General features: G+C 47.7%; 1 protein-coding gene across 2 annotated transcripts in view; it reads left to right on the top strand.

Annotated features, from left to right (window-relative positions):
* KIAA0319L (KIAA0319 like) overlaps nucleotides 1–24,939 on the top strand; it is an 81,186-nt gene that overhangs the window by 51,458 nt on the left and 4,789 nt on the right. For both annotated transcript variants that reach the window (XM_053267195.1, XM_053267194.1), the window contains exons 9-20: nucleotides 121–253; nucleotides 4,513–4,741; nucleotides 6,979–7,102; nucleotides 9,259–9,391; nucleotides 11,159–11,307; nucleotides 13,024–13,175; nucleotides 14,406–14,544; nucleotides 16,255–16,414; nucleotides 18,910–19,052; nucleotides 22,378–22,500; nucleotides 24,527–24,617; nucleotides 24,752–24,843. In XM_053267195.1, the coding sequence (XP_053123170.1) occupies nucleotides 121–253; nucleotides 4,513–4,741; nucleotides 6,979–7,102; nucleotides 9,259–9,391; nucleotides 11,159–11,307; nucleotides 13,024–13,175; nucleotides 14,406–14,544; nucleotides 16,255–16,414; nucleotides 18,910–19,052; nucleotides 22,378–22,500; nucleotides 24,527–24,617; nucleotides 24,752–24,843 (1,668 nt within the window). The remainder of the gene's footprint in view (nucleotides 1–120; nucleotides 254–4,512; nucleotides 4,742–6,978; nucleotides 7,103–9,258; nucleotides 9,392–11,158; nucleotides 11,308–13,023; nucleotides 13,176–14,405; nucleotides 14,545–16,254; nucleotides 16,415–18,909; nucleotides 19,053–22,377; nucleotides 22,501–24,526; nucleotides 24,618–24,751; nucleotides 24,844–24,939) is intronic.

Below are 24,939 nucleotides of genomic sequence, written 5' to 3'. Positions count from 1 at the left end.
GATCTCTCTGCCCCAAAGCAGGCTAATTAGATATAAATAATATTTCAGATCAGCATTACTGAGAATGTGGTCTTTCTTTACAAACAAACAAAAATTAATTGGCTGTTTTCATTGAATCAGAAAGCACGGACGATGACAAAATTGTTAGCTACCACTGGGAAGAACTGAAGGGGCCTCTTCGGGAAGAGAAGGTTTCTGCAGACACTGACATTCTGAAACTCACCAACTTAGTGCCCGGAAATTACACGTTCAGGTAAGACACAGAGACTGGAATCGCACCTCTAGCTTGCTAGATTTTCCAAGTCTAGAACACTATATTAATCTGGGTTGCACAACTCAGTTAATGAAATCTGACCTATTTGATTCAGCCTTCCCTTCTTTTCCTTTTTAGCTCAGTTGATTGGTCTGTTCATGTGAACAAGTAATATGTCGGCTGACAATTTACAAAACAGTCTCTCTTTTGCTGCATGTTAACCACGTTTTGTATCTCCTCGCATCACAGAAGCTGCTGCTGAATTGGTGAAATTGACATCTCTTGCATTTAAACACTGTCTCCGCTCCTTAAACAAATAGACTGCTTATGTGGGCTGAATAAATGAGTGGAAGAATGAAATATAAATCAGTCCTACTTGGTTCCCCCCACCCGCAACCCGCTCAACTTGTTTTCCCCCCAGGAAATATTTTAAGTATAGGATTGGGTGTAATGTACCCATTAAACAGCACTGTGGATATCTCAGATGGGTTTCCTGGGTGGGAATAAAAGGTTCCAGTGCAAATTTATTACACTAAAGCAATAAACTGGATATGAGGAAATTTAATGAAGATATCTTTGGATGAGTTCTTTTATGAAAGGTTCGTGCCTACTAAAGAGGAGTGTTTCTGAATCCCATAATAACAATTCAGTTTTCTTCATATTCAGTGATGGGGTAAGGCAGGCGTTCCCAACAAGGGGTACTAGTACTCCTAGGTACTCTGAGTTCTCCATGTTGCAGCCGGGCTATTTGTTCCCCATCTGAGGATCACAAGCTTGAAGCTGGTGTATCCTCAGCAATATGTCCACTGCAAAAGGGGAGGGAGGAGGGCGAAGACCTGCTCATTCATTCATTCATTCGATTTCTATACCGCCCTTCCAAAAATGGTTCAGGGTGGTTTACACAGAGAAATAACAAATAAATAAGATGGATCCCTGTCCCCAAAGGGCTCACAATCTAAAAGAAACACCAGCAACAGTCACTGGAGGTACTGTGCTGGGGGTGGATAGGGCCAGTTACTCTGACAGGCTTCAGAAAATTAGCACGGAGTACCTATATTCTACCAAAGACAATGGACAACCACAGGCTCTGTGGTCGCCAGGCGTTGATACCGACTCAACAGCACACTTTACCTTTACTCACACTGAAATTTGTCCCAGTAATTTCAGTGGGAGTACTCATTACTAACTTAGTGTGGATGTAGCCCAGTGACTGGAGTAGCCTTTCTCATAACTGTTATATTTAGATTTATGTGTGCTCTTGTTTTCTCTCTCTCTCTCTCTCTCTCTCTCTCTCTCTCTCTCTGTGATATAGGAAACTGCCATATAATGAGTCAGGCCATGGGTCCATCTAGCACAGTATTGTCTACCCAGACTGGCAGCGGCTTCTCCAAGGTTGCAGGCAGGAGTCTCTCTCAGCCCTATCTTGGAGATGCTGCCAGGGAGGGAACTTGGAACCTTCTGCTCTTCCCAGAGTGGCCCCATCCCCTAAAGGGAATATCTTACAGTGCTCACACATCAAATCCCCCATTCATCTGCAACCAGGGCAAACCCTGCTTAGCAAAGGGACAAGTCATGCTTGCTACCACAAGACCAGCTCTGCTCTCCCCTCCCTCCCCCGCCCCTCGTGTAATTGAGCTGAAGGTTTGCAGTAGAAGGGATGAACTTGATTTAAAAAGTGGGGAGCCTCTGGGATTAGGGTGTGAGTGCATTGACATTCACCTAGCAGGAAGATTCAAAGGACTGAAAAGGAAGCCATCTGGCTGAGGGAGGTGTCAGTGCTAAGCCTATCCAAATATCATTTTTGGTATATGCCCAATTACCATTTGGTATATTGTACGCCCAGTCACCATGTTAAACTGCAGAGTTAGAGGTGTTTGCTGGACTCCTCTGCCATCAGTTTTAAATAATTAACCATCTGCAAGTCTCCTGTTGCACCACCTCTTTCTAAGAGAAGCAGATCCTCTGCTTTGCCATATAACAATCAAAACTCAGGTTGCAAAGATTTCCTGGGCTTGTTAAGTCTGTGCTGAACCACGGACCACATATTTAATTAAGTTGCCAAGCTGTCTCCATAATGCTCCCTTTTTGCATGCTTGCTAAATCACAGGGGTTAAATAATCATAGCGGTTAAAACAAAGGCAGGGGAGGCTTCTGCCTAGGGGCTTCCTGTGAGACTAAAGATGGCAGGGTGGTGGGAGTTTGTATGCAGATATACTCAGTGAAGGGTCATGAGTGAGGCACAAAGCAGAGGACCTGGAGTTGCTTTGCTAACTGAAGGATCAGGATCCCTGTTAGCTGAACAAAAGAGGCACCTTTTAAAAGGGAGTATTCTCTTTATTGATCAGGGGGAGAGCAACTGGCCCTATCCATCCCCAGCACAGCATCCCTCCAGTGGCTGTTTCTGGTATCTGCCTTACACTTCTTTTTTAGATTGTGAGTCCTTTGGGGCAGGCAGCCTCTCTTACTTATTTTTTATGTAAACCACTTTGGGAACTTTGGTTGAAAAGTGGTATATAAATTTCATCGTATTCATGCTCTAACTGCTTTCCCAGGCTGGCAGCCTCAAGGGACAAGCTTCTGCCTGGGTGACCATATTGCTTGCCCCAAATGGAGGCTCAGATTCAATGTTTGGTGGGGGCAGGGAGTGCTTATGTAACAGTCCAGTCAGTTCATTTATGGACAAGTCCATTGGGTGCTACTGAATATAGCAATAGCACTTACATTTATATACCACTTTATAGCCGGAGCTCTCTAAGCGGTTTACAATGATTTAGCATATTGCCCCCAACATTCTGGGTACTCATTTTACCGACCTCGGAAGGATGGAAGGCTGAGTCAACCTTGAGCCCCTGGTCAGGATCGAACTTGTAACCTTCTGGTTACAGGGCGGCAGTTTTACTTTTATATGAGGACTGGAAGCATGATATATCTTTTCAGAGGCAAAATCTGAGTGGTCCCAGCAGGCAAATAGAATGCTAAGATAGGTCGACTGTCGGGCCGACTTAGTCCTCCTCATCGCTTGCTGTTTCATATGAGAGGGCTTGTTCACACATATGCATTTATCCCTTGACTGCGACATCAAGTGATGACTTGCCTGGCTGAATGGGCTATCTGTGATACAACACCACGGACTGAACTCTGTCATTGGTGTTTATGGATCATTAATGCCAGGTATAGGGTCAACTTCAAAGTGTGAATAGGCTATTCCCAATAACTTCTTCACTCTTTGAAACTGACTAGGCTTATTCACAGGTCCCCAATCGGGGTAGGAGGAGCAGCCAGCTGGAATAGGAGAGTTGGGTGTGTTCCAACTTGGCTGTCATGTAAACCCAAACAAGAAAGTGGGAGGAGGGACAAGTGGTCGTGTGGGAGGCAGGAGCTGGGTAGCTTTTCATCCGTGCTGGGGAGAGAATATGTTCCTGCTTCCCACCCAGTCACTGCACTCCTCCAAGCAGCCACGGAGCCAGCTGAACGGCAGCCTGCGTCCGGCCCCACTCAGCGGCCCCCTCCAGATATATGCGTGCGTGTGACATCACACGCACATGGGCGTGAGCAAATTCCCCCCTCCCACCCGGGCTACCGAGAGCCCAAGCCACAGGGCTTTGGCAGCCCTTTTCATTGGCGGCCCGGGTTCTTTGAACCCGTTAGCACAACGGTAGCTACGCCCCTGCCTCCAAGCTTGTTCTTTGGGTTTACATGACTGCTGATCAGTGTTCTCTCTAATTTATTTATTTATTTAAATCTGTGTGCAGAATGAATTTTGTTCTGGGCAGCAGTATCAAGGCAGTATCAAGGCCTTCCTGATTCAACCTGAGCGGGATCTAGAATTAACTGAGCGGACATCAGAAAACTTGTGAGCGTGCACATGTGCACACGCCTCAGAACACTACTGCTGATTGGGAGTGTGCCTGGCAGCCTGATTAGGGTTGTGAGAACCAGCCAACTATATACCTGGCACTGTTGTATCTTTATTTTCTTGATTATGAATGCAACTCTGTTGTTTTGGGCATTGCATGTTTGGTGTTTCTGCATATCCTCTCCTCCCATACCCCCTCCTTGTTTTCTGTCAACTTTATTTATCAGCGGATTCAGTTTAATCCATGACTTTCCTTTCCCAGCTATAGCATAATAAGACCTTCTACACTAGAGAATCCCAGCTCATTCTCTGTCACTCAGTTGGGATCTAATCAGCCTATCCTCTTGAGCTCTTCCCTCTCTGTCCTTGCCTTTAAATTTTTCCATCCTCTCCCCCTCTCTAGCCTGACTGTGGTGGACTCAGATGGGGCCAGCAACTCCACCACTGCCAGCTTGACTGTCAATAAAGCAGTGGACTACCCGCCTGTGGCGAACGCAGGCCCCAACCAAGTGATCACTCTGCCCCAAAACTCCATCACCCTCTACGGGAACCAGAGCACAGATGACCACGGCATTGTCAGCTACGAGTGGTCTCTCAGCCCCAACAGCAAAGGGAAGGTAGTGGAGATGCAGGTAAGATCTGTGGGCATTCCAGTGGTGCCCAGTCTGAGTGGAGCCAAGTTCTTTCCAGAAATCATTCCCAATATACTCATAAAGGTCTGGTTTAAATAAGGTTATCCTAATACCTGTCAACGTTTCTGTCCCAACTCCATTCAATATTTCCTTATCTAATTTGTTTTTTTTAAGTGCATGGCATTTAAGCATATATTTGTATCTTAATAATTTCTTAAGGGTGTGCCCCAGCTGGAAGGTTTGGTGGCTTGGCTGAAGCACACTGTATACATTTGGGTACATATTCTTTGTATAAGTCATTTAAGTCATGAATTATCCGTGTAACCATTCCAGCCCACTTTCACCTATTGTGATTCATCTAAACTCCCATGAATGTGCTAACTTTGCATCCCCTCAGTTCGAACTCAGACTAGATCTGCATACCTCCACCCTGCGGCTGCTGATAGCCCCCAAAGGGAATCTCCCATTGGTGCCAATAGGAACTTCCCTCCTGGACTAAAAGCGGCTGTGGAGACAGGGAAGGGGAAACAATCCAGATTGGGACCTTGGTGAGGCAAAGGGTTAAAACAAAAAACAAAAAAAAAACCCTTGTTCCACTCCGTGGTCCCAGTTGGATTGGGCCCCTTCCTACAGCAGCTACTACAAATATTTCTATCCCCCTCTTCAATAAAACTTCCCAAAGCAGTTTCCATAGAAAAATAAATAGTACAGTAAATGTATTTATTTTATTTAGCTTTACCTTTATATCCTGCTCTTCCTCCAAGGAGCCCAGAGTGGTGTACATGGTTTTGTGTTAATGTTCGAAACAACTCTGTGAGGTAGTTTAGTCTGAGAGATGAGTGACTGGCCTAGAGTTAGTAAATGAATCATTATTACTTAAATAAAGCAGATTAACAACCAATTACTGAATGAATAGGATGGTTCCCTGTCCCCAAAGACTCACAGTCTAACAGAGAAAGATAAAGTAGACACCAGCAATGGCCACTGGAGGGCTGCAATGCTGGGGTTAGGCAGGGTCAGTTGCTCCCCCCCCCCGCTCCATATGCAAGAATAGGCAAGGGGCCTCTTTGCTCAGTTAGCACAAGGGTGGCACAGTTTGGAAAGCCAGGCAAGGCATGCAGCAGAGGCAGCCCTTCCGTGAAGCAGGGTGAGGCAGTTGCCTCTAGAAAGGATATGGGGAGGGGCACCGGAGGTGTGCAAGCATTCCCCTTCCCTCTGGAGTGATCCTTGGCCTCGGGCAGCCAAATGTCTTGGACTGCCCCGACATGCAGTGTCAAAGCATGTGTTAGAAGCAGTGTGTCATCTGGCCCAGAGAGTCCCGTGGCACCCCTAAAGACCCGCCACTTTATCGCTGCATGCGTTGTTTTTCGCAAGGCTTTCCTTGCTCAGATGCAAGTGAGCCCTTATGGGAGGTCATGCTACAATTTAATTAGCTTGTCTTCGAGGTCCCCGCGGACTCTTTCTCACCTTTTGCTGCAGTAGACTAACATGGCCACTCCTCTAGAGCTGAGAAGCGAGTCAACCTCCCCATTTGCAACTGGGAAGCTGAGGAAAGAACAACATCCCAGGGTACCCAGTGAGTCTCTCTTTAGAGAACAGCTATGCTGGAGAGAGAGCTGAAGACTGGGGAGAGATGAGGATTGCTTTCAGAGAGCTTATGGCCATTTGTGTGGCATGCACGCTCATCTAGAGTGTTGCCTTTGATAGGCAAGCTATTGCACTGTTTCAAAAACCTGCCAAGCCAGTTTAACTGGAGATGATGGGACAAAGGGGGTAGGGGGCACACATTTGCGTGTACACACACACAATAGCAAAGCCTCTTCTGGGCAACTTTTCCTTTCTATAAAAATCTCTGTCTCTAGCTAGCCTTTGAACTGCTGTTCAGGAAGCAGGACTAAAAGGGGCTAGCTAACCACACACAAAAAACCCAAGGCCATGATCCAAAAATCAAGTGCTCTCAAGCCCCACTGGTTTCAATGGCAGAGTTAACTCTCAGCAGAAACCAGTGGGACTTTAAAGTGCAGACCTTGGGTTGGATCAGGCCCTGCTGACTTGGCCAAAGGCCATTGTGGTTGGGAATGATGGGAAATGAAGTCCCACAACATCCAGAGACCCAAGGTTAGGAAACCTTGGCATAAAGTTTGATAAGATTAGCCATTAATACTCCTTAACGCACCTCCCCATTTCCCTCTCTGCTACTTGGAGACTTAAGTTCCCTGAATGTGTTGTTTTTAAAGGGCGTGAGGACTTCAACTCTGCAGCTCTCTGCGATGCGAGAAGGGGACTACACCTACCAGCTGACGGTGACGGATTCTGCCGGCCATCAGTCCACTGCTGAGGTCACAGTGATTGTGCAGCCTGGTAAGTTTCCATAGGAAATCTAGTGTGTAACGCTCTCAAGTTTTGTCTAAGGAAGCTAAATGCTTTGTTTAAATCCCACAAACCCCCTTCATCAGGGTTAATATCTGTGGGCCAAAGCAAGGGGTAGAAGGGGTTGGAGAACAGCTGAACCTCACTGGATCCTAGATAAACATCTGGTGGCCAGAATTTTTGAAGTCAAATGTCCCAATACAGGATGTTGGGCTTGCTGGCCACAATCCAGCATGCGCTTCCAGCTAGGCCAAGTGAGTATGGCCTGATCCATCCCAAGGCATACGCATTTAAGTCCTGCTGATTTCTGCTGAGTCAAGCAGCTGCTTAACTCTGCCATTGAAACCAGTGGGGCTTGAGAGCACTTGATTATTGGATCATGCCCTTGGGGGTTTTGTTTCATTATTTTATTTATTTTATTTTTACATTTTATATCCTGCTCTTCCTCCAAGGAGCCCAGAGTGGTGTACTACATACTGGAGTTTCTCCTCACAACAACCCTGTGAAGTAGGTTAGGGTGAGAGAGAAGTGACTGGCCCTGAGTCACCCAGGAGGTATCATGGCTGAATGGGGATTTGAACTTGGCATTTAGCCCCTTTTCGTCCATGAGCCAGGCCCACACATTTTGGCCGTCAGTATCATCTCAGGGAACAAATGCTCATAGTAACTTCTGGCAATGTCTCCTATTTCCCACAAGAGGTGGAAAATAGGTCATACCATTGTTGCACTTGCAGGTTTCTCTGTTTTATCACCTCTTCTTTATCTGTACCCCCTAGCAATTAGGCTAAAATTGTGGTCACTTTTGCACAGAGCAAAGGGTTACGGTCAGGGTTATGGTAACAATGAACAAATGGTTGTACACGCTCCACTGGGTGGACTGCCCTGCTAATTTTCATTACCATCCCTCTGACAACATTTATACAATTTTATAGTAGTATTTGCATTTCTAAAACCTGACCATCGGCCCTGAAGCAGCATTATTTACAGTGGTGTTTTAAAAGCACCATTGTAAATTTGGCCACTGCAGGCCAGATGATCAGGACAATAAAAGCATGAGAACACACTGAAAGCTGAAAGTGCTGCAATGCTGTCACCTATTCTCCATCTCTAGGAGCGTAGACCTTCTCCAAATCACCATGAGCATTTGTCTCCCCCACCCCAGGATGGTACTGACCACCCCAGCTGGCTCATATACGGTTTCCCAGCACCAGCCACTGCTACATCACAAAACTAACCCTTGAAACTCCCTTGAGTCTTAGAAGCAGCTTGCCATGTTGCTACCAACAGGTAGCAACTGTTCAGGGAAAAGCTAAAAGTCAAAAGCACCTCTGAACAACAGAAAGCTAGGCCTGGTTCAGATATCACATGGAAACTCCATTAAAGCCTGGCTCTGCATGGCATCCTGAACATCAGGAGTGTGCACTCTTTTCCCATGCTCGCATGAGCATCTGCTTCCAATTTAGGTTAAAATAAACCAAGATCGGCCATGACATCCAAACCAGCCACAGATCTTGGTTTATTCTAACCAACTTTGTTTAGGCATAAACTGCAGTCTGAAACTCGCTTCAAACCTTAGTTTCAGATAACAACATTTTTTCAAGCAGGTTAGTTAGGATAAACCAAGATTTGTTGGTTCAGATGTCACAACCTACCTTGGTTTATTTTAACCAAAATCAGAAACAGAAACAGTGGGGTGAAAAGCCAGTTTTGCAGTAGCAAGCATGAATTGCGTCTGATTGCTACACAGGATCTACCTTAGTTTGCATTTGGATGGGTGACTACATGTGAGCATTGTAAGACATCCCCCTTAGGGGATGGGGCCGTAGCTTAGTGAAAGAGTGGCAGGTCCCAGGTTCAATCCCTGGCAGGCAGCATTTCCTGGTAGGGCTGGGAAAGACTCCTGCCTGAAACCTTGGAGAGCTGCTGCCAGTCAGTGCAGACAATACTGAGCTAGATGGACCAAATGTCTGACTTGATATAAGGCAGCTTCCTATGTAGGTTTGTGCAAACATGAGTGTGTGCTTCTGGCTTAGGGAGGGCTGTGCCAGGAGGTTCCATGACATCTAAACCAGCCGCCTCTTTGTAAATAGCTCATCTTGGCTGCCTCTCATGGCTTCCCTCTCATCTCATTTTGTGACTTTCCCCAGAAAACAACAAACCACCGAAGGCAGATGCTGGACCAGACAAAGAACTGACCCTCCCTGTGGACAGCACCACTCTAGATGGAAGCAAGAGCTCCGATGACCAGAAGATAACCTCTTACCTTTGGGAAAAAACACAGTGGGTATCTGTCACGCCTGCTCTTGCATGCAAGAAAGCAAAACTTTACCACACCCCACCTACCCCCAGCACAGACTGTTGTGTGCATAGTCTTTTCTCAAAAACATTTTTCCAACTGCATTCGAGTACATGAAACACAGAGAAGAGACTTTTGCCCCCACTTATGTATGGAATGTGAGGGAAATAGGGTGCAATCTGGAAAACCCCGGGGGAGGACAGGGATTGTCGGGATTGTTTTAAAAACAAAACCTTGGGATTGTTTTAAAACCGCCTTGGGATTGTTTTAATGAAAGGCGGTATATAAACTTAACAATAAATAAAAATTGAACAATAAATAAACAGAACAGAACTTTATTACGGTCATAGACCAAAACAATAAATAAAGTCACTCTTATTTTTCAGGCCAGGACTGGTGCATTTTCCTAATAAGCCCAGAAGCCCTGCAATTCTATTCTCATAGGTAGCCACAGGTACCACCCATTTGTTCCCCTGCTAGCTGAGCAAAGAGGTACCTTTTTAAAGTGGTAATTTTCTTATATTTAGTTAGGGGAGAGCAGTTGCCTAGCCAGCCCCACACAGCATCCTTCCAGTGGCTGTTGCTGGTGTCTATCTTTTAAGTTTTTTTTTAAAGTTAGTTGAGTCCTTTGGGGACTGAGAACCGTCTTAATTAATAGGCTGGTTCTCATGACCAGCAATAGGGCAGACCAAGCAGAAAGACAGGCTGGGAAGCTGCCCCCATCGAGCTCCCATGTTCCAGCCGTGGTGGCCCCTCCCACCCCCAGCTGCCCCACAGAGCGACCAGGGACCATCTTGCTCTGAGGGGAAGAGAGAAGTGAGACTTAGGCCCATGCAAAGATGGGAATGTGTGGCTTGATCTCTTGTTCTGTTTTCAAGTTTTTTGTAAACCACTGTGGGAGGTTTGCCTGGAAAGCGGTATATAAATGCTAAACAAATAAAATACTGTGCACACTCCCGTTTTGTGATTGTGTGCAAGTGAAAAGCAAGGTAGGACTCTAGGGAAGTGATTGTGCACGAGGCGCTCACTGGGCACGAGAGCTCTGTCCTACCCAGCTGCTGGATGAGGTAGGAAGGAAAGCCCTCCTACCCAGCAGGAGCCTTACACACGGTCACTCCCCGCCCCCCGCCTGCTCTCGCATTTTACTCACACATGATTACAACACAGTAATACGCACAGGTCTCGAACGTGGGTAGGACGCTTGTCCTGCCCTGTTGCTGATGGTGAGAACCAGCCTATTTCTCTTTCTGCGTAGGCCACTTTAGGAACTTGTCTTGAGAAGCGATATGTAAACATTTGTAGTCAGAGTCCTCATTTGATTGGGTGATACCTGTGGCCGCCTAAGATGACAGAATTGCAGGAGCTCTGGGCTTATCAGGAAAGCTCTCTAGACCTGCTCTGAAGTGTGGGAGGAACAATTGTGTTCCCGCCGAGGTTTCCCGATCGCACCCAGCATCCCCCTACACATACGTGGGGGCAAAAGTCTCGGTGTACACGAACGCAGTTAGAGAAATCATTAAAGAGAAAGCAGATTCTCGGCCTCCCCATGTGCAGCCCGCGGCAGGGAAGAGTAGGGCTCAATTCTTGCCCAGGGCACAGAGCAGCTGGAGTGATGCCCTGCCGTGATGCCTCTGGGGAAGCCCAGCATCTTGCTGAGATGTTGGAGAATCCCTCCCTCCATGCCCTGCCTTTTTTTCTCTGTGCAAAGCGTTCTGTGAAGTACAGGCTAATCTTTGGGGGGCTTTTGGCAGGGGGCCAGATGGCGTGAGGCTGGAGAATGCCAACAGCAGCATCGTGACGGTCACTGGGCTCGAAGTCGGGACGTACGAATTCACGTTGACCGTCAAAGACGAGAGGAATCTGCAGAGCCGCAGCTCAGTCAACGTCGTCGTCACGGAAGGTGAGCAGCGGGAGAGGCTGGTGGCCCTTGGCTCAGAAGGCCCCCACTGGGGTGCACAACTGTAGATGTTGGACTACATCTCCCATCAACCCTGGGTATTGGCCACCATGGCTAGAGATGATGGGAGTTGTGGTCCAACGGCAGCTGGAGGGCCAAACTTGTGCAACTCGACTGTAGTGCAGTCCCTCAAGCAGGAACGGAATGCCTTTCCTGGAGAGCCAGGGTGCCGTGGATAGCATCTGGGACTAGAATGAGAGAGACCTGGGTTCAGACTCCTGCTTGGTCTCACAGGAAGCTGCCCTATGCCAAGTTAGACCTTTGTGCCATCTAGCTCAGTGCTGTCTACACCAGGCCTGCTCAACTTTGTCCCCGCCCCAAGCTGTGTTTGGACTACAACTCCCATAATCCCCAGCCACAGTGGCCAATAGCCAGGGATCATGGGAATTGTAGGCCAGCATCTGCAGGAGGGCCGAAGTTGAGCAGCCCCAGTCTACACTGACCAGTGGCAGCTCTCCAAGGTTTCAGGCAGGAGTCTTCCCCAGCCCTACTTGAGATGCCACCAGGGATTGAACGGGGGGCCTTCCGCATGCCCAGCAGATGCCCCTATAGCCCCATTCTCATCACAAAGCTCACTGGAAGCAGAGCATTGGGGATTGGGCCATAGCGCAGTCTCAGCCTAACCTGCCCCACTGTGTTGTGGTGAAGATAAAAGTCACCATGTACACCACTCTGGGCTTCTTGGAGGAAAAGCAGGATTGACATGTATAAATAAATAAAATAATGGTATGCTCATGGCCACCAGTAAGCTTCATGGCTGGGCAGTACTTCTAATTTGGCTCTCCCAGTTCCAAACCCGCCTAGGTCACAGGCCATTGCTGCATGCCATAATTAATTTGTCTTGCGGTAATAAATGGTTTAGATTTGCTAAAAGAATAGCTCTTCAGTTTGTCTAGGGTTATTTTTTTTTAGCTGTGAAATGAATTTCAGTTGCTGGAAGTGACTGTCTTGTAAGTAGCTAGGGATGTGCGAACCGGTTCAGATCCGAACCGGTTCCGGTTCGGTGGTTCAGATCTGAACCGGTTCCGGTTCGGATCCGAACCGAACCACCCCCGGTTTGGTTCGGATTCAAACCGAACTGGGGGTGGTTCGTTTAGGTCCGGTTTGGACACCTGAAAATTGGTAGGATGGAAGCTGGCACCCAGGGGTACCTGTCACCCAAACCCCAAAGCAATCGGACACTCGTACGCTTTTTTATGAATTTTTGAAAAATATTTTGACACTCCTCTGATTATTGGTGAATTGTTAAAGTATTTTTGAACTCCTCATAGAGAATAATGAGGATTGCAGCAAATGTATAGCTTCACGTCGGGGGGGAAAGGGGTGTCATAGAGTGCTGTGTGGTGGCTGGTAGTTCCTAGGGTGGGCAAGGAGCTACCTGAATTATTTGAAAGGAATTGGGCAAAAAAAAAAATCTGGTTTTTTTTTAAGGTTGGGAACCCCTGTCCTTAGTCTGTATCATTGTCTAGAGTTTTAGTCTATATGCCATAGAAGCATACACCCCGAGGCAGGGGTTTCCCCTCTCTCAGCCAATCAGAAGCAGAATGGTCAGAACAGGGCAGCCCTCATCTGTTGTCTTATTCTATCTCCCCGCCCCCCCCCCCCCCGCCCAACCCTTGCATTCTTATCCTCCAACCTCCATCCTCCTTTGTACTCAAGAGATAAATAAACCGCCCGTTGCGAAGATTGCCGGGAACGTCGTCCTCACACTTCCTACCAACACAGCAGAGCTCGATGGGTCCAGATCCACAGACGACAAGGGCATTGTCACTTTCCTGTGGACTCGGGACGAGAGCAGCCCTGCAGCTGGGGTGAGTAGCGTGAATGTTGCTACTCTGTCTCCTGCCGTGTTTGTGCCAGTAAATGACCTTTCAGAGTTCAGCAAAGATCAGGGACTGTCGTATGAGCTGTTGCACTTGGCTGTTCGAGTTGCTAAAGACAATCTGGTGTATTGAACTGTTTTCCCCCTTCAGGGCCTGGCAAAATCTTTTTTAGACCAGTGACACAGAGGAGTTCTTTGGGGACCTGCAATAGGAGTTGAATTCCTGAGAGGATTTAGTCTTAGTTACAGCAAAAACAAATATTTTGTATAAAGGCAGCTGTGCTTCTGAAATACACCTGCTTTGAGCATAAAGCTGTTCCTTATTGCTCATGGCCTTTTGAAATGTTTCATGCCTGCTGCAACTACTTATTTGTACTCTGTACTTAAGTTTTTTAAAAATCTGAATTCTGCATGAAAATTACCCAAATTCTGCCACATCAGAAGCTGAAGTCTGCCACAGAGGTATGATGAGAGCTGTGGTATCCTCCAAAATCACTGGTTACAAAAAAGCACCCAGAAGAAGCAGACTTTTCAAAGCTTCCTAGAGCCCTGCCTCTAGATTGTTGGCTGGTCTTGGAAAAACACCTTAGTCCCCGGGTCCTCAAACCTGGGTCCCCAGATCTTGATGGACTACAATTCTCATTATCCCCAGCCTCAGTGGCCTTTGGCCATCAATATTTGTAGTCCATCCACATCTGGGGACCCCAGTTTGAGAATCCCAACCTTAGTCATCATGGCAATCCTGGTTAAAGAGTTAACCAGGATTGCTGAGCCTTGCAGAGCTGGTTGTGAGAACGCAGATTTCCTGGGCAATTCTGATCAAGCTGCTGTGGTTAAATCATGATAGATAACCAGGATCTGATTTGATCTGATCCTGGTTATCTATCCTGGTTAAATGCAGGTTAACCACAGTGATTTGACCAAGATTGTATTCTCACAAACAGCTCTGCAGAATTCAGCAATCCTGGTTAACTCTTTAACCAGGATTGCTGAGATTGTGAGAATGCAGCCCAAGTCTGCTTTCAATTCTCCTCTGTTCCAAAGAGTCCAGTACCTGTAAGACAAGGGCATACATGAAATGCTCCAAGGAATTGCAGCCCTGGAGATGTGTCTGTAATGGGGGTCACCCTAGACCTGACCTGTCTCCCTTCTGATATGTTCCATTGTGTTGCATAAGGGCGAAAGGTGGATCACTATTGTATATTTTGTCTAAATACAGGAGGTATTAAATAATTCGCACCACCACCCAGTGCTTTTCCTCTCCAACTTGGTGGAGGGGACCTATACATTTCATCTGAAGGTGACTGATGCCAAAGGGGAGAGCAATACAGACCGAGCCACTGTGGAAGTAAAACCAGGTGAGTTGCTCATTCCTCACCCCTGCCTCAGCTCTCTAGAGGCTTATCTTTTGGAGAAACCCGATTACTGCTTGTTGTTACGTTTAAAATATTTTAGCATTCCTTTCAATACAGGATTTTCAAGGCAACTCACAAAATCTGCTGAAAAATAGCTACAATAAAACAGTTAGATTCTGTATTCTTGGATTTTCAAAAAGGTGTTGACAAGGTCCCTCGCCAAAGGCTCCTGAACAAACTTGGCAGCCATGGGATAAGAGGACAGGTCCTCTTATGGATTGGTAACTGGTTAAAGAACAGAAAGTATCAGGTAGGAACAAGTGGGCAATATTCTCAGAAGAGGGGTTCCCCCACCCACCAGGATCTGTATTCAGATCAGTGCTTTTTAACTTGATAGATAGATAGATAGATAAATTTTTATTTCAGTCATTGACCAGTGCTTTTTAACCTGTTCATAAATTATCTGGAGTTGTGACTGAGCAGTGAAGTGGCCAAGTTTGCTGATGACACCAAATTATTCAGGGGGGTAAAAACAGAAAGGATTGCAAAGAGCTCCGAAAGGATCTCTCCTGCCTAAGTGAATGGGTTTTAAAATGGCAAATGCAGCTCTCAGTGTAAGTAAGTGTAAAATGATGCACACTGGGGCAAAAGATCCAAGCCATGTCTACACTGATGGAGTCTGGGCTGGCAGTGAATGATGAGGAAAAGGATCTTGGGGTCATGGTGGACAGAGCACTGGAAATGCCAACCCGTTATGTGGCAGCTGTAAAGGAGAGGGACTGAAAATAAAACTGCTAATATAGTAATTCCCTTTTATAGATCTGTGGTGCAACAGCACTTGGAATACTGTGCACAATTCTGGTCAACGCACCTTTAAAAGGATATTAAAGAGCTAAAAAAAGTGCAGAGAAGGGTAGCCAAAATGATGGGGCGAGGAGGGCAACTTCCCTATGAGGAAAGACTATTAGCTTTGACTTGTGAGGATTTGGCAGACTGCTTGAAACTTTGAGATTTTCCAAACACTGAAGGCCCATTCACACAGTTACTATTAGGGTAGGACGAGTGTCCTTACCCTAGTTTGGGAGTTGCATGTGCTGCCGTCTTATGATCTTGTGTGAGGGGAAGAAATGATTGCCAGAGACTGGAGCTGGGTCAGACAATTGCACCTACCTCAGTAAAGTGCTGGCTATGAGAGCTGAGTAGGACAGCACCATCCAACCCAGCTCCTCTCTCCCAGACGATCCCTTCCTCCCCCTCTGACCTGGCTTTCTTCCCGTGCACACGATCACAGAATTGGAGTGCACACAGCTTCCACAAAAGGGTATGACACTTGTCCTACCCTAGTGAGTAATTGTGTGAACGGGCTTTGAGCCTTTCTTGGTGGTTCTGCGCTACCTGTTTGGTCTGGACCAAGCCAATGCAAGGATTTTCACAGTACTTTCATTTTCTCATCTCCTGCTTGTGTGGCTTCTGAAGGCATCTGGTGGGCCACTGTGGGGAACAAGGTACTGGGCTAGATAGGCCTCGGGTCTGATCCACCAAGGCTGTTCTTATGTATGTTTGGATATTTTGGTTGGAGTGTTTGTCAATTGCAGCCCATCCCCAGACCTCGGAAGGGGGCAAGCTAAAATTCCAAGTTGAAAATCAAAATACAGAGTTGCGATGTTACCCCATTTCCCGCCAGTCCAAACCCTTTCTCGGCATTCTTTCCAGATCCAAGGAAGAATAACCTTGTGGAGATGATACTGGATGTGGGTGTCAGTCAGCTGATCGAGCGGCAGAAGGGCATGTTCATCCGTCAGATAGCTGTTCTGCTGGGGGTCCTGGATTCAGACATCACTGTGCAGAAGATCCAGCCTTACACTGAGAAGAGGTAGGAGGCCCTGGAGAGGATCTTTCCCCTCCAGTGAGTTTCTGAGACCAGGAACATGGAGTTGTGCCTCAAGAGGGACCAGCTGGTTTTGAAAACATTGCTGGAAAAGTGAGAGTCCCCTTTGACATGTGTGCCGTCCAGGATACTGTGCCAGGACAGCATTGTTTTTAAAAGAATGGACTATTTGAGCAGCTGCGTGTGAACCCAGTGCAGTCGTGTCTGTGTTTGACAAAAGGTCTCTTGTGAGTTGTGGGTTAATGAAATTTTCAGGGTGTGTGCAAGACAGGGGGAGCCCACTGTGAAAGCACCTTTCCTGTGTTTGAGTTGCATCTGCTGTCTTCTCCAAAGATCGAGCTTGCAGAGGGAAGCTTGTTTTTCGAATTTGCTGTGCAAATGCTGCTTCAACTGCACTGATTGGTCAGCACTTGTGTCAGTCAGGAGGCTGCTCCGCCTCCAACTTTTGAGCAAATTGCTAAGTGCGGGGGAAAGGAAAGTGCCAAACAAATATTTGAGCAGACAAATAGGCATGTGCCTTAAAAACAAAACAGAGAGTCTGCTTGAATCTCTGGTTACATATAAGTATGTGTAGCTGCCTCATCCTGAGTCAGACTCTGGGTCCATCTAGCTCAGTATTGTCAACACTGACTGGGAGCAGCTCTCCATGGTTTTGTTACATCCTCATGTGCCAACAAACGGCCAGCCCCTGATCCCCTGAGACTCTGAGCATGTTAAGAGTGGGAACTGCAAGCCAGTTGTCCCGGACGTAAGCAGAGAGGCTTCTGGGAGCCGGCAGAACGGCAGTGCTGGCAGCTGTTTCAGGGAGGACTCTTTCCTAGCCCTACCCAGAGATGCTTGGGATTGAACCTGAGACCTTCTTGCATGCAAGACACATGCTTTTTTACTGAGCTGCTGTCCTTTCTCCCCATATCATCCCTTGGGGTAGGGAGGGAAGAATCCATATTAAATTTGGAGCCAGGCAGCGTTCCCTAAGGCATGCGCATGTGCGTGAGCTCACAAGCTTTTTGATGTCCACTCAGTTCATTTTAGATCCTGCTCAGGTTGAATCAGGAAGGCCCCACTCTGAATGCATGTGCGCGCACACTGCCTTGATACTGCCGCCCAGAACAAAACTCATTCCGCAGACAGATTGGAAAAAGTAGAGAGAACGTTGGAGCCAGGTATAGATGTTCTTTGAGGAGCAAAGCGGAAGCAGCACTTCCCCGTGGCAAAACTGCCCACACCAGTTCTCAAACTTTTCTCTTTTTTTGCTGACTTCTTTAGAAGACTAGTTTGTAAGCCTCACCTTGCATGCAAGCTTAAACCCTTGACGAGGATAAGGAATGTATTCTGTGGCAGGTGGGGGAAACCCAGGCCTGGAACTACAAGCTGCATTGTGGAGGAGGGCAAAATCCATTGTTCGGGAATCAAAGCAGCATGATTCTCTTGCCTGAGCTTCCGGCCCTGGAGACGGGAGCTCCCTCCCACGTTTGCCCCCTCATGCTTAATGCTGCAATAACCAATCTCTTCCAAAATCTGCTTCCTGCCGGATTTCCCAAACTTGGCGTGCAGAAGTTCTTGTCTTTCCTTGACTTTGATGAACTTTTCCCCCTTAATGACTTGAGCTGAGAAAAGAGGAACTTTGAATGTTCTGTTCTAATGCGCTCTCTCTCTCTCTCTCTCTCTCTCTCCCTGTCTCAGAGGCAGTCACTTAACATTCTTCTTCCAAGCAGGAGAGGAAGAGGGTTGCTTCTGATCAATATGTGTTTGGCTGCAAAGGAGAGCATTAAGTAAATGGAACATGGCCACCTCTTCTTCTTCTTTTTCTTTCCAGTGTTTTTTCTTCTTCTTCCCCTTTTTCTTCTTAAGGAGCAATTTCATCTGTGCCAGGTGGACAGGGTGGGGTTTTGCAAAGCTTGTCCCTGTGGCCAAGGGCAAGGGCTTCCGCCCATAAGTGGAGCTCTGCGTCTTTTTGTGTTTCCCCCTCTGGACAAAAGAATCTGAAGTCTGCAGTGTAAATAAATCACACAGGCAGAGCAGATGTGTGCACACATGCAGTTCCCTGTGTTTGCATCATGATTGTGCTTCCAAGATTTAATGTCTTGGAAACACCTGGATCTCCTGGCAAAAACTGGAGGACAATACTGGAGTATTGGGGGACAAGGGATGCTTTGCAGGTCATGGAAGAGTTTGTATGACAGACATCTCCTCCCCTCAGGGGATCTCAACCTTAGTTCCCCAGATGGTGTTGAATTACAACTCCCATCATTCCCAGCCACAATGAAATGGTGGTCTCTGGATGTTGTGGCTGGGGGTGATGGGAGCTGTAGTCCTGGATCGGAGTTGCAGTCCAGCGTCAGCTGCAGACCCCAGGTTGAGAGCTCCTTCCTTATCCTCCTTCCCCTTTCTCCACCCCAGGAGTTGTAATTCTGACAGCCACTGCCTGTTTTCGTTCCCTGCAACTGCAATTTTCTTCTTCTTCTTCTTCTTCACTGCAGTACAAAAATGGAGTTCTATGTGCAGAATCAGCCTCCACACCAGATCTTCAAAGGCTACGATGTCGCATGGATTCTCAAGAGCGAGCTGCGGAAGCAGCGGTCAGACTTCCTCATCTTCCGAGCGCTGGAGATCAACACAGTCAGTAAGTCAAACAGCTGGGGTCATGGCTGCCTGTTCCTCTACACCTGATGCCTCCTTCCAGTCGGAGGTTTTTCTCCCCCGCTCCCCTGCCCCAGCTGTCCCCAACCCCATGGCATCTGCAGGTGCGCCATAAGGTGGGGAGGGGAGTCTGTTTCTCTCCTTAGAGAAGCTCCGAAGAGGCGCTCATGTGCCTCCCGCTTGTCAGTCATCCTAACAATAAGACTTGGGCCGGGAACAGATGGTGATTTTTTCCAGAGAGTTGAAGGTGATCTTGTAGAGGCATCATTACCCACCGCCGATATAATCCTGCTGCCGCCATCTCATTTCTGCACACTTTTGTGGTGCTTCAGACACCTGTTGTTCTAAAGCTGGCAGTGAAACAAATAAACGAGCGTCGACACACCCCGAACAGGCCGTGATGGCCGCCTCTCTTTCAATAATAGTGTCTGCCTCCAACGTTATGCAGGGCATTTCAGGTGTTTTGAGAGCATTTTGTGTCCTGTGTTTTTATGCATAGAACCCTTTTTTGTTTCTCATGGAGGGGGGTGGAGGATGAAGAGAGTGTGGGTTACACAGAAGTATTTTTACATTTATTTTTCCTTGGCGTGGGAGGAGAAGCGCTTGGCTGGCCCTCCTGGGCCTCACAGCCTTTCCTCCAGAGAACGGCAACCATGACCCTCCCCACTTGCCTCTCCCCTGCAACCTCCCAGTCCCAAGATGCCAGAGCTGGTGCACTTCCCTCTGCCTCAGGTCCTCTGGGAGCCACTGGCCCCGTCCTGTGCTGTCCCCTGCTGCTTGCCCGAGTGCCTCTCCAGCTCCTTTTCCTCTGCAACTGGATCAGCTCCCTCCCTGGAGGCTGCGGGGGGGGGGGGGGGGAGAGACACTAACAGGATAGCAATACTGTATTTCTGCATAGGTACCCATGGGTAATGTACAAGTGCTGGCAATAAAGAGGGTTTTTTTTAAAAAGAGGACCCATGATCAGATTTAGTTATACTCTTGTGCAGCGTATATCTGCAAAAATATGGTAGGTTATCTCAATAAGCATTCTGGACAACAGCCCTGTGAGGAAGACTAGTATTATTATTCCCATGTTGCAGGTAGGAGCAGGGCAGGGGGGTGAGGAAGTTGTGCAGAGGCAGGAAACCTTGGCACTCCAGTTGTTGCTGAACTACAACTCCCATCATCCCCAGCTGCAATAAACTCGGCTAGGCTAATCCAAGGATAGTCCGGGCAAGTAAAAAAGAAGAAGTGGGATTGGTTTTTTCTTTAATGTCTCTTTATTTGAGACATTATGAACCCCACCACCCATTGAGATCATCTGGAGAGGTTCATCTGCAGTTGCCACCAGCTCATCTGCCCCGAGGCTTTGGAACACTCTTCCTGCTGAAATAAGAGCCTCCCCATCTTTTACAACTTTTAAAAGGGCAGTCAAGACGCATTTGTTCACCCAGGCTTTTAATTAGATACTGTTTTAATTGGTGTGTTAATAGTTTTAATTTTTTAATTTTAATTGTTAAAATGTTTTAATCTTTTATTGGCTGTTTTTATTGTCCTGTAAACCACCCAGAGAACTTGAATTTTAGGCGGTATATAAATGTATTAAATAAAATAAATTTGTCTGTTAACAAACAAAATAAACATTGCCACTAGGCCAAGGCAGATTTCTTAAAGAAAAAGTTGCACATAAAATAGAAAACTAAAGCATTGACATTATGTCAAGGTACAAAACTTCATTAGAGGTTTTCCGTTTTAAAAAGCAAACTGCCGTAGCAATAGCAAAAATCATAAGATCCCCCAAAGCAAGCTTCAGAATAATCTGTTTCTCTCTCCCTTTTGGAAGGCTTGCTGGCAAAAGCTTTCCAGGCTGACTTCTCCTTCCCAGATGCCTTCCAATCAGAATCAGTATCCACCCAAGATGTTTGCATAAGTTGTCGCTCGGGTCGTAGTTCAGCAGCGGCTGGAGAGCCAAAGTTGCCTATCCTTGGATTGGTGGATGGCCTAAATTAGCCTTTCCCCAGTCTGCCAGCTAACTCAGCTCCAAAAGAGGATGCACCCTGCATTCGGAGCTGACTCGCTCCTGTGCCTTTCCCGGTGCGTTCTGGAGTGAGGCAGCTTAGCTCTGCTTTGGAGCTGGCTTGCTCCCTTAGGCACCAGGAGGGACATACCTGTCCTGGTGCATAAGGAAGTGGATGGGCTTCAGAAGCAGGGTATTTAAGCTCCCCACTTTTGGCGCGGACTCACCCCCATAATGCTCCAGGAAGGGCAAGGCCCTCCTGGTGTATGACTGAACTACCCAGCTCCTAAATAAATAAACTGCATGGCCGGGGAGGGGGGGCAGGGACAGTTGGGGCTCCAACCTGCTGCAGTGAGTGGGATGTGGGGGCTTTATGTGCAGTCATCTTAAAAACATTGGGAAACACTGACCTAAAGCCACCTAGTGAATGTTTTCTCTTAGCCACCACATTTATACCAGTTCTCAACAACAGGTTTAGGACCGGGTTACCTGGGAGAGTGCCTTCTTCTGCATGATCCCCACCGCACATTGGGATCATCAAGAGAGGACTGTCTCCGTATGCCGCCAGCTGGTCTGGTGGTGACTTGGGAGTGGGCCTTCTCTGTAGCCACTCCTGGGCTGTGGAATGCGCTCCCGGTAGACCTCCGTGGCTGAACATCTTTGCCAGCTTTTAAAAGAGCCCTTAAGACACACTTTTAAGCCAGGTTTTTAGTAATCTCTGGATGCTTGTTTTTAAATTTTTAATTGCCGTTTAAAAATATTTAATTGCTGTAATCTTTGAACGTTTTGGATTTTTTAATTGTTGTTTAATAGTTGGTTTTATTCTGTTGTGTTGATTTTTGTGAACCAACTAGAGCCTTTGGAGTCAGATGGTACATACATAAAATATAAAATAAAATGAAATAAAATAAGCACAGGGGTACAGCCGGAAGGGTTGGGATTCTTGCAAATTTAAAAATTTAAAATTTTTAATGTTGGTTTTAAATGATTTTTTAGTTTTGACTTTGTTTTGTTTTTATTTTGATGTCAATTGCCCTGAGCCATTTTTGGAAAGGTTCAAATCAAATAAATCAAATAAATCAAATAAATAAATATTAAAGAGAGACTTGTGGTCTTCTCTAGTAAGCTCTGTACCCTGCAGTGATGGGCAGGTGGGTTGAGCTAGGAAACGGCAGACCTGGGTGGGATCTTGTGTCGACACCTACAGTCGGGCCCGAGACCAAAAAGCCAAGTGGGGGTTGAAAGTGTGCTCCTTGGCTGAACCCTGACCGTGGCTGTGTCTGTGCTGACTGGTCTGTCCTCTCCCCAGCATGCCAGCTGAATTGCTCCGAGCACGGGCACTGTGACTCGTTCACCAAGCGCTGCATCTGCGACCCTTTCTGGATGGAGAACTTCATCAAAGTGCAGATGGGTGACGGCGAGAGCAACTGTGGTACGTATGCGATGTATCTCCATCCTTCCCTGTGAAGGAGTGCCACAGAGGCTGCAGAGCACTCTCTCCCAGGCACAAGGGTTCAGATTCCTCGAGGGTTGTATGTCCCATTGAGGGATGGGGCTGTAGCTCAGTGGTAGAGCATCGGCTTAGCATGCAGAAGGTCCCAGTTCAATCCCTGGTGGCACCTCCAGGTAGGGCTGGGGAAGACTCCTGCCTGAATCCCTGGAGAGCTGCTGCCAGTCAGTCGACAGTGCTGAGCGAGGTGGACCAGTGGCCTGACTCAGTAGGCAGCAGCTGACTTATGCTCCTTGTTTCCACCCCACTGTCTAAAGGAGCCATCAGGGGGGAAGAGCACTGAGTGGAAAGTGGTGGCAAGGAGCCAGAGAAGTGTGTCCATATGTGGGGATGCTAACAGTCTTTTCTCAGGGAATCTTTCTGGCTTCTGAAGTATCAGGAATAAATGGCAAAGCGATCCCCAGCCACTTAAATACTGAGCAGCTGCTGGCCTTGTCTTTGATCAGTGGGGAGGGCCTCCGTGGGGCTCAGTCCCACATCAGAGCCAGTGGAGGCATCAAAAGCAGCGCCACCATGCAACGTTCCCAGCGGTCTCCCTGTTTCTAGTCCATGCAGGCATTAAAAGCCAGCCTGGCTGTTGCCTGGGCCAGTGTACGGTGGTGCAGGAGACTCTTGCCCAGTCCCTCTGGGCCTGCCACTGCCCTGCCCTGCAGGAGTCCTCCCGTGGCACAGCGAGCATCCTCTCCGCCCTGCTACAGGTTGCTCGCCGGCCTCCGCTGCCCTCCTGGCAGGTTTTCTTAACGAGGCATGAAACGTAATGGGAATAAGGACTTCCAGATCTCCTATGTGGCACATGATCATAATGGGTTGATGCCACTCCAGTTCGCTAGGATGGACCTGCAGCTCAGTGGGAGAGCATCTGCTTTGCATGCAGCAGGCCCCAGGCTCACTCCCTGGCAGCATCTCCAGCCACTGCTAGGAAAGGCTCCTGCATGAAACCTTGGAGAGCCGCTGCCAGTCAGAGGAGACAATCTTGAGCTAGATGGACCAAGGGTCTGGCCAGCCTCCTGTGTTCCCATCTCGCCAGTCTTCCCTGACATCTCACGAAGCTGCTGATTCGGAGTGTCGGCCAGACTATGAGCAGCCATACTCAAATCCACACCTGAAGTGTGTGTTCTCCAACTCAAGGTCCCTGTGGTCAGTTTCTGGGGGCTGAAACTGAAGCCACATTATGTTGTTTGGTTTTGGGTTGGTGGGTTTTTTTGTTTTTTGGTTTTTTTTGGGGGGGGGGGGTTGCATTTTTATGCTGCCTTTCTGCCTTGACCAAGGCACCCAAAGTAGTGTAGTGGTTAGAGTGCTGGACCCTAGTTAGAGTGCTGGACCGGGGAGACCGAGTTGAAATCCCCATTCAGCCGTGAGACTTGCTGGGTGACTCTGGGCCAGTCCCTTCTCTCTCAGCCTAACCTACTTCACAGGGTTGTTGTGAGGAGAAACCTAAGTATGTAATACACCACTCTGGGCTCCTTGGAGGAAAAGCGGGATATAAAATTAAAAACACACACACACAAAATATTCGAAATGAACAAATTGCCTAAGATTTGCAAAGTATTGTTATCTCAGGCCACTGATGGTCTTTTCAGGAGCCGAGGACAAGAACGCCCTGACTTCCTCTCCAGCCTTCCTCTCAGGGCACAGGGGTCTTTCAGTACTCCTGGGAAGGTGGACAGGGGGCTGCCCCAAGAGTCCATCCAGGCAGTGCTTGGGGATTAGGCATGAGCCTGTTGGCAACGCAAGGGCAGAAGGCCAGGCTCCTGCTGTTTATATGGGCTTGGCCAATCCCAGGGCCTTGTATTGTGAACCAATTGCAGGAGCTGATGTTGCACACAACTCTTTTCCTCTGTGTCTATAGAGGGCTGTGCAGTCAAAAGGGCTCAGTGCACAAAGCCCCTGATAGCTCCCTGGGTGAGGTCCCAAACGCCAGAGTCTCTGACTTCCATGTCTCTTACAGAATGGAGTGTGCTGTATGTCGTCATTGCATCGTTTGTCATTGTGGTATCCGTTGGGATCTTCTCCTGGACTGTGGTTTGCTGCTGCAAGAGGTGAGTAAGAATCCGAGCCCTTTAAATGCTCCTCTTTTTTGCTAACTCCCTGGCTTTCCTCTGTAGCTAGATGCTAATGCTCCTCAAGCCCCATTGAAGCCTCAGCCTTTTTTTCCCCCCCTTCCTCCTTTAAGACGCAAAGGGAAGCCGAAAAGGAAGAGCAAGTACAAGATCTTGGACGCCACAGACCAAGAGAGCCTGGAGTTAAAACCAAATCCCAAAGCAGGTAAGTCATGCAAAAAAGAGGTTAGCCCTGGCAGAATGCTGCCATGGGCCAGTTTCTCTTCACAAGGGTTTTGAAATCGCTGTGTGGCACAGCGAA

This window comes from Hemicordylus capensis, chromosome 7 (genome assembly GCF_027244095.1).
Source record: "Hemicordylus capensis ecotype Gifberg chromosome 7, rHemCap1.1.pri, whole genome shotgun sequence".
Lineage (NCBI taxonomy): Eukaryota > Metazoa > Chordata > Lepidosauria > Squamata > Cordylidae > Hemicordylus > Hemicordylus capensis.
This window is presented reverse-complemented; position numbering and strand designations above follow the sequence as displayed.